The sequence below is a fragment of the Coffea arabica genome, chromosome 11c (genome assembly GCF_036785885.1).
Source record: "Coffea arabica cultivar ET-39 chromosome 11c, Coffea Arabica ET-39 HiFi, whole genome shotgun sequence".
NCBI classification, from domain to species: domain Eukaryota; kingdom Viridiplantae; phylum Streptophyta; class Magnoliopsida; order Gentianales; family Rubiaceae; genus Coffea; species Coffea arabica.
In genome coordinates, this window is record NC_092330.1 from 28986497 (window position 1) to 28995565 (window position 9069).

General features: G+C 39.7%; 1 protein-coding gene and 1 non-coding gene across 2 annotated transcripts; one reads left to right on the top strand and one right to left on the bottom strand.

Annotated features, from left to right (window-relative positions):
• Nucleotides 1-3956: 3956 nt before the first annotated feature.
• LOC113717450 (small nucleolar RNA R71) lies at nucleotides 3957-4063 on the bottom strand. Its single transcript, XR_003454380.1, has one exon. It is a non-coding gene; the product is annotated as a small nucleolar RNA R71 (small nucleolar RNA).
• A 670-nt stretch (nucleotides 4064-4733) lies between these two features.
• LOC140016526 (uncharacterized) lies at nucleotides 4734-8816 on the top strand. The gene is made up of 9 exons (XM_072070064.1): nucleotides 4734-5229; nucleotides 5344-5597; nucleotides 5691-5836; nucleotides 6113-6260; nucleotides 6486-6605; nucleotides 6882-7161; nucleotides 7303-7763; nucleotides 8150-8210; nucleotides 8683-8816. Exons 1-9 carry the CDS (start codon nucleotides 4734-4736, stop codon nucleotides 8814-8816), a joined length of 2100 nt encoding a protein of 699 aa, XP_071926165.1.
• The last annotated feature ends 253 nt before the right edge of the window (nucleotides 8817-9069 follow it).

A 9069-nucleotide genomic window follows, 5' to 3' on the forward strand; every position in this document is an offset into this window, starting at 1 on the left:
CCAGCAGGCACCCATTTTAATGGTAACAAATTAAGTACATATGACATGATATGACACTGATATAAGTACATAAGGTAACAAATTAAGTACATATGACACTGATTACAAACTAACTACTACTACAATTTACCTTATAAAACTTGGACTTTGGATGGATTGGGAATTTACAAGTCCTAGAATTATGTCCTGGCCTAAAACACTTCTTACAGTGCAGAGCAAGTCCTTTTCTTGTAGATGTAGTGCCTCTAACTTTATCAACTTCTCTTCTTCTCACTTTCTTGGGTCTTCTAGGTCGCTTTCTAATCTTTGGGGAATTCACCTGTTCAGTTTCTTTTGAATCCCAATATTCTTCAAAGGGCATTGCAGGTATAGTGTAGTTATAGGTGCTCAAGTATGCTTCTTTGCTATAACAAGGATCAACATAGTGTTCAGGCTCTGATTTACCCCTTTGAATGGCAGCAATAGAATGTGAGCATGGAATCCTACGTAGTTGCCATGATCCACATGTGCATGTTCTACGACTTATATCAACAACATATACTCTAGTCCCACAATCCACTTCATACTCAGCATCCCGAGAATAATGAGCTATACAAAACCTACTATTTAGCTTGTTCTTCTCAAGTCGTTCTTGTATGTTTGGACAAAGGTTCCCTTCATACTTTTGCATGCCTTCCCTTTTCACATTTAGCCTCTGCATGAGTATTCTTCTTATCCACTCAAACATGGAGATGATTGTGAACTCTCTTACTAGAAGTATGTAGGAATTAAATGACTCATTCAAATTATTAACAAGAATATCACTCTTGCATGAGGAGCTAAAATGTGACCTGGACCATAAATGTGCAGGAATCCTGTTTAACCAACCAGCTGCATTCATAGCTTCTCCCACCTTTGGATCAGCCTTTTCCAATTCAGCCATTGTTGTCTTGACGTCACGAATGTTCCCAGCAGACGCGCCCAAAAGTACTCCTTCAACTCCTTTCCCTTGAACTTCTGTTTAAATTTTGATATATATGACGAAGGCAGTACCTATGCTCTGATTCAGGAAACACATCATCAATTGCACTGACTAACCCTTTTGCCTATCAGATATGAATCTCCATGGAGCTCCATTTTCAACACCAACTTCAATTTTCAACTCCATCAAAAACCATTTCTATGAGTCATATCTCTCGGCTTCCACTATAGCCATTGCAATAGGAAATATGTTATCATTGCCATCCCTACCCATAGCTGTCAAGAGTTGTCCACCAAATGGACTTTTCAAAAAGCAGCCATCTAATCCAATTATTCGTCGACAACCAGCTAGAAACTCATTCTTCATTGCACTTAAACTCCAGTACATTCTTTCAAATAACCCAACCTCGTTCTCATTCAGTCTAGTCACTTGCAGGACAATATGGCTACCAAGATTCCGGATCAACAAGGTAGCAGCATAATCTCTGATGACATGATACTGTCTTATATCATCCCATTGTAGTGCCTTTCTTGCCAATCTTTTAGCTCTATAAGCCTGTCTCATGCTTATGTCTGCTAGGTTGCGATGTTATTATTTATTTTATTATTAATTTTCCCTATTACCTGACCTTATGTGGATTAATTATTAGATTCTACTCACTTTTCGAATTTTACAGTTATTTTAGGGAGTAGAACGAAAATACCACAACTAAGACCAAATTGGCAGAAAAGGAGTTCAAATGGTAGAGCTTGTTCCAGGGGCATTTTTGAAAAAGAAAACGTCATGCCTATTTTAGTAATTGCTAAAGACTAAAGGGCAGAAAAGGGGAGTCTTCGGATGGCATTTGGAGGCCGCCGCACAAGATGATGAAGGGAGGACTATTGGATAGAAACGGGAATGAGGAGCAGGGGACTTTTGTCTCCTGGAGCTTAGTTTTTTGTTGACTTTTTTCCCTTGCATTTTCTTTGGCTTTTTTCTTAAGCATGTCAGGCAATACTTAGTAGCTCTTAGCTTTGATTTTTCTTTTGGCTCTTGGTAGCTTTTGTCTCCTCGGATGTGAGGAGCAACTGGAAGCAATTGAATGATTTTCCCTGTAGCTTTTCCTTTGACTTTTTCGCTTGGTCCTTGAGTAGTTTTTTTCCCCTCTTCGTATGACAGACGAATTGGAACAATCAATTGCCTCTTGTAGCTCGCTTCTCTTCTTGAATAGAACGAATTGATTTTTCCCAATTCTTGGCCGATGGCAGCGATTGATGCTTCATTTTTGCGTGGGTTTTTCGCATCAAATATGAACTAATTTCTTTACTCTAGTCAAGGAACAATGGAGGCTTTGGCTTGCCTAAAATTGTGAGATCGATTTAATTTTAACTTTTTCTTTTATTTATTGGTATTTGCATATCCCTTGATTGCAGTATTCATGATTATTTAATTAATTGATTGTCTTGGATTTGGATAATTATTTAGTTTGATAACCTATTGTCAATTGGGGCATTTAAATCCGTAATTGTTTAATTGCCCTGAAATAGTGACAACTGACACGATTAGATTTGTGTCAGGGGGATATGCAGGCTAATCTGAAATAACCTTGGTAGTGTGTTATTTGATTAGAATAGGACTCCTCTAATACGTAAGGCAATTGGAGAATTAAATCTTACGGGCGTATCTAGAATTATTTCTCAATTAGAGCAATGATTAATAGGCGTACCTTGATCACCGACACAGTAAGGAGGGGTTGACTGTCATCGCTAGTTTGACAGTTATAACCTATTTATTAATAAATAGTTGAAATTGCTTGTGCATCGATGATTAATTAGGTGAACCATTGCTGAAGTTATTTCTTGGCTAGATCTTTAATTAATATTACTTTGATTTTAGTGAATTGCCATTTGATTTTTAGTTGCCTATTTTATTTTATTTTTAATTATTTTCTTGTTTTAATTGTTTTAGAGCTTTAATTATTGTTACTCTAAGTTTAGTGAATTGTTATTTAATTTCTAGTTAGTTATTTATTTTAATTTTCTTATTTAAATTTTTTTGATTGTCGTCGTTCATACAAAATCACCCCCTGTGTTACTTTGAAATTCTTAAGAGACAAATATTCCCAATCCCTGAGAATACGACCTTACTTGCCCTGTCTACAAATTCATAATTATTTGTGAAAAAAAAGCCATCCCATTCGGGTATATCGGATCAAACAAACTCTTCGAAAACAGGGTGAATCAAGTAACCCATTACACACCTAGAGTTCCTATTCCAGTACTTGGAATTGGGTTTTGGTTACTTTAACTGACAATTAGGTTTAATTTTATTATTGTACAGGTTTCGACAACCTGTCAATTTTTGGCGCTGTTGCCGGGGACTAGTGTTAATTATTTGTTTCTTTTTAATTTCAATTTTTTTTTCTAATTTTCTGGTATTTTTTTAGTTTATGCCTCGTTCTTCTCGTGCAAGCGAATTAGTTTTCGACCATGAAGTAGAGAAGATCGCGCGTAGAACGAGAAAAGAAACCAGATAACTCAGAGAGGAGCAGTCCAGTGTTGCATCTCAAGGACTTGATCCAGAGGTTGAGACAACGGATTTGCGTGGTGATAACTCAAGTGATTCAGACCAAGAGGAAGTCACCATGGCGAATGCACAAACGCTAAAGGAGTTGGCTGCTCCCAATTTAAATCAACAATCTCTATGCATTACTTTCCCAAATTTAAATGATAACACTCCGTTTGAATTAAAATCTGGTCTAATTCATCTTTTGCCATCATTCCATGGTTTATCAGGTAAGGAGCCGTATAAATACCTGCAAGAGTTTGATGTAGTGTGCAACAGCATGAAACCCCCAGGTATTACAGAAGAGCAGATAAAAATGAGGGCATTCCCCTTCTTCTTGAAGGATTCTGCAAAAGACTGGCTGTACTACCTCCCATCAGGTAGTATTACCACGTGGGACCAGCTGAAGAAAAAATTTTTGGACAAATATTTTCCGGCGTCTCAAGCTGCAAGTCTAAGGAATGAAATCTCCTGTATCAAGCAACACCCAGGCGAGTCCCTCTATGAGTATTGGAAGAGATTCAAGAAACTGTACATCAAGTGCCCCCAACACCAAATAAGTGAGCAACTGCTCATTCAGTACTTCTATGAGGGCCTACTCTTCAGGGACAGAAATATAATCGATGCTGCGAGTAGAGGGGCATTAGTGAACAAGACTCCTTGGGCAGCATGGGAGCTAATTGAAGGAATGGCTAAGAATTCGCAGCAGTTTGGTACGAGGGAGGATGTCCCAACGCGTAGGGTGAATGAAGTAGAAACATCCTCCATCCAGCAGTAAATTTCTGAATTGACATCCTTCGTGCGACAATTAGCTGCAGGAAGTGCCTCACAAGCCAAAGTGTATGGGGTATGTGCTGCCGTGGGTCATTCTACGGAGGTGTGTCTACTGGTTCAGAAAGAAACTGCATAGCAGGTGAGCATGGCTGACCACGCGCCTGTGCCAAGAAAATAGTACGACCCTTATTCAAACACTTACAATCCTGGTTGAAGAGATCATCCCAACCTAAGCTATGGAGGGAACAGGCAGTCCAATTTCGTACCAAATAGACAGCAAGGGTACCAGCAGCAGTACCAACCTCGGCAACCATCACTTCCTTCGAACTCAAGTCCGTCCATAGAAGAGATGATGAATTAATTACTTGCGAATCAACAAAAGACGGATTCAGACCTGCAAAGCATGAGGAGTCAACTGGGACAAGTGCAATCACTGCAAATTCAAGTAAATCAAATGGCCATCATGATCAACCGTTTGGAGTCTCAGATTCAAGGGAAGTTGCCATCTCAATTTGAGTTGAATCCGAGGAATGTGAGTGCAATGAATTTGAGGAGTGGCAAGAAAGTCCAAGGACCTAAGCTGGTGATTCCTAAGGACAAAGATGAGAAAAATATCGAACATGAGCTTGAGAAAGAGGACAGTAATGGCACAGATCCAAAGGTACTCCCGGACCCAGTCATTACAGTTAAGACTAATCCGGCCCCTTTTCCTAGCAGGTTGGAGAAATCGAAGAAGCAGGATAAGGAGAAGGAGATACTGGAGGTATTCCGCAAGGTAGAGATCAATATCCCCCTATTAGACGCAATCAAACAGGTGCCGAAGTACGCAAAGTTTTTGAGAGACTTGTTCGTCAATCGAAGGAGGCTGAGGGGAGATGAAAGAGTCATTGTTGGGGAGAATGTGTCAGCGGTCCTACAGAGGAAACTCCCACCGAAATGTGGGGACCCAAGTATGTTCACTATCCCCTGTAGGATAGGCAACACTGTGATTAGGAAGGTCATGTTGTACTTAAGGGCGTCAATTAATGTAATGCCTAAGTCTGTCTATGCTTCTTTGAATCTAGGTCCATTAAAAGAAACTGGAATAATCATTCAATTAGCTAACCGAACTAATGCATATCCTGATGGGTTGGTTGAAGATGTGTTAGTAAAAATTAATGATTTGGTGTTTCCAGCTGACTTTTATGTACTTGATATGGATGATGATCACTCCCCCGATCCCTCACCCTTACTATTAGGTAGACCCTTTTCGAGAACAGCACAGACAAAAATTGATATTAACAAGAGTACTTTATTCATGGAATTTGATGGGGAAATTGTGTATTTTAATATCTTTAATACTATGAAATATCCTTCAAACTCCAACTTTAGCTCTCTTTTTTTTGTGAGTGCTATTGACCCTGCGATGTAGGAAGTGTTTGAAACTGTTGGCAGGGATGAGTTGGAGGTCGCTTTAACCAAACACCTCGAGTTGGAGACAACTCCTGAGGTGGAGTGGAGTGAAAATTTGAAATGCACAATAGGGGCATTACACTTGTTGCCAACCACAACGAAAAGGTATGAAATTTTACCTATTTTCATACTCGAATTTCACCAAAAGGTATTACCATCGGTGGTGCAGGCACCTGTATTGGAGTTGAAATCCCTGTCGAAACACTTGAAATATGCGTATCTGGGCGACAACGAAACACTCCCAGTGATTATCTCAACTGCACTCTCGAAAACCTAAGAAGAGAAGCTAAACCGAGTCCTTAGAGAGTATAAAGAGGCAATAGGGTGGACCATCACAGACATTAAGGAGATAAACCCGTCCATTTGTATGCACCGGATTAGGTTGAAAAAGGATGCCAAACCTGTACGGCAGGCCCAATGGAGGCTCAACTCCCTTATGATGGAAGTGGTGAAAAATAAAATATTGAAGTTACTGGATGTGGGGATCATATTTGCAATATCAGATAGCCCTTGGGTGAATTCGGTCCAGGTAGTTCCAAAGAAAGTAGGAGTGACGGTAGAGACTAATCAAACGGGTGAACTCGTGTCAGTGCGCAAACCCACTGGATGGAGGCAACATATTGACTACCGTAGGCTGAACGCCGTCACAAAAAAGGACCATTTTTTTCTCCTTTTTTTCATTGACCAAATGGTTGAATGTTTAGCTTGTAGAGTTCATAATTGTTTTTTGGATGAATTTTTAGGATATTTTCAGATAGCAATTGCATCAAAAGATCAAGAGAAGACGATCTTCACGTGCCCGTTTGGGACCTTTGCTTATAGACGGATGCCGTTCGAGTTGTGTAATGCACTTACAACATTCCAGAAGTGTATGGTAAGCATTTTTTCAGAATATGTGGAGAAAATTATTGAGGTTTTGATGGACAATTTTAGTGTATATGGTGATAGCTTTAATACATGTTTGGATAACCTGAAATTGATCTTGTTAAGGTGTATAGAGACTAATCTCGTGTTTAATTGAGAAAAATGTCATTTTATAGTTGAACACGAGATAGTCCTAGGTCATGTTGTGTCTTCTAAATTTATTGAGGTCAACAGAGCAAAAATAGATATTATATTTGCTTTACCTTATTCCGCGGGTGTGCGGAAGGTGCGCTCTTTTCTTGGATATGCAGGTTTTTATCGCAAGTTCATCAAGAATTTTTCGAAGATTGGAGCCCCATTATTCCAGCTTTTACAAAATGATGTGGCCTTCGAATTCGATGACAAGTGTGACAGAGCCTTCGACAAGTTGAAAGAGCTATTGACCTCGCCACCGATCATTCAACCCTCTGACTGGAGTTTGCTATTTGAGATCATGTGCGATACCAGTGATCATGCTGTAGGGGCTGTATTGGGGCAAAGAGTAGGAAAGACAACTCACGTCATTTGTTATGCATCTCAAGTTTTAAATAGGGGCTAATTGAATTACTCCACTACTGAGAAGGAGTTTTTTGCAGTTATTTTTGCTTTAGAAAAATTTAGGTCATATTTGTTAGGTGTTAAAGTTATTATATTTTCTGATCATGCAGGGTTACGGTACCTAATAACCAAGAAAGATGCAAAGCTGAGGCTTATAAGATGGATATTGATCCTACAGGAATTTGATTTGGAGATAAGGGATAAAAGAAGTTCAGAGAATCTCGTAGCCGACCATTTAAGTCGCATACTAGTTGTGGAGGAGAGCGAACTATTGAAGGATGCATTCCCTGAAAAGCACTTGTTCTCTTTAAATTCTCAATTGTCTTGGTATGCTGATTTAGTCAATTATCTAGTAACAGGTAATTTTCCTGCAGGTTGGCCAAGATCGAAGAGGGACAAACTGAAGAGCGATGCCAAATATTTCATCTGGGATGACCCGTACTTGTGGAAGAAATGTGCTGACCAGATGATGAGACGATGTGTAAGTGAAACTGAATTTCAGTCAATTTTGAGTTTTTATCATACTTTTGCCTGTGGAGGTTATTTTGGATCCAGGAGAACTGCTCATAAGGTATTAGAAAGTGGATTTTACTGGCTCTCTTTGTTTAAGGATGTGTATGTGTTTTGTAAGTCCTGTGATCGTTGTCAAAGGGTAGATAATATAGCCCGTAGAGATCATATGCCCCAAGTCCCGTTAATTTTTGTTGAAATTTTTGACGTGTGGGGTATCGATTTCATGGGACCTTTTCCTATTTTATTTGATTTTATATATATTTTGTTGCCAGTCGATTACGTGTCTAAATAGGTAGAGGCTAAGGCCACCCGGACTAATGATTCGAAGGTGGTTGCAGATTTTATTAGGTCTAATATTTTTGCACGTTTTGGGATGCCAAGGGCCATAGTTAGTGACAGGGGGACGCATTTCTATAATAACACCATAGCGGCGCTATTCTGCAGGTACGATGTACTCCGCAGGGTCTCAACGTCGTACCACCTTCAGACCAATGGTCAAGTGGAGGTATGAAATCGGAAGATTAAGTCCATTTTGGAGAAAATGGTGCGACCCAATAGGAAGGACTGGAGTCAAAAATTGGAAGATATGCTTTGGGCTTATCGAACGGCGTACAAGACCCCCATAGGGATGTTACCGTACAGATTGGTATTTGGGAAGCCGTGTCACCTTCCAGTGGAGTTTGAGCACAAGAATTTTTGGGCGATTAAACAATGTAATATGAACCTAGAAGAGTCCGGTACCCAACGAAAGTTGGATTTGCAAGAATTGGAGGAGATCCGGAACGAAGTGTACGAGAATGCACTAATTTACAATGAGAGGAGCCGGGCATTTCATGATCAACAAATCTCTAGAAAAACCTTTGAAGTTGGTCAAAAGGTCCTCCTGTACCAATCCAGGCTCAAGCTCTTCCCAGATAAGCTACATTTCCGTTGGATTGGATCTTTTATTATTACTCACGTATTTTCATATGGTGCAGTTGAAATTCAGAGTGTTAAAACAAACAACAAGTTTGTGGTGAATGGATACTGTTTCAAACATTATTACGAAGGCTTTTCAAGTGAAGAAGTGGAAACGATACGTCTAGATACACCACCGTGTCCTATTCAGTGACACTTTACCATGTCTGACCAAAGACAATAAAGAAAGGCGCTTATTGGGAGGCAACCCAATTTCTTTTAGTTCTTTGTTCGATAGTTTAAATGTGTTTTCCTTGAGTTTGACTAATTTCTGGCTTCAATTTTCATTTTTTTTGATGATTTGTAGGTGTCTCTATGACTTAGCGCGCCCGCATTATGTCATACAGAGAGCTCACAGTCAGAAGGGTTCTTGCCCTTTTGACGCGCCCATGTCACGTTCGCGGGAA

Bases quoted from the DNA above. Each gene is read 5' to 3' on its own strand.
- LOC140016526 (XM_072070064.1), top strand. From the start codon at position 4,734: ATGGCCATCATGATCAACCGTTTGGAGTCTCAGATTCAAGGGAAGTTG. The intron at 5,598-5,690 runs GTGTATTTTAAT...CCTGCGATGTAG, and splicing joins TGGAATTTGATGGGGAAATT to GAAGTGTTTGAAACTGTTGG. The intron at 6,261-6,485 runs GTAGTTCCAAAG...GGATATTTTCAG, and splicing joins CTTGGGTGAATTCGGTCCAG to ATAGCAATTGCATCAAAAGA.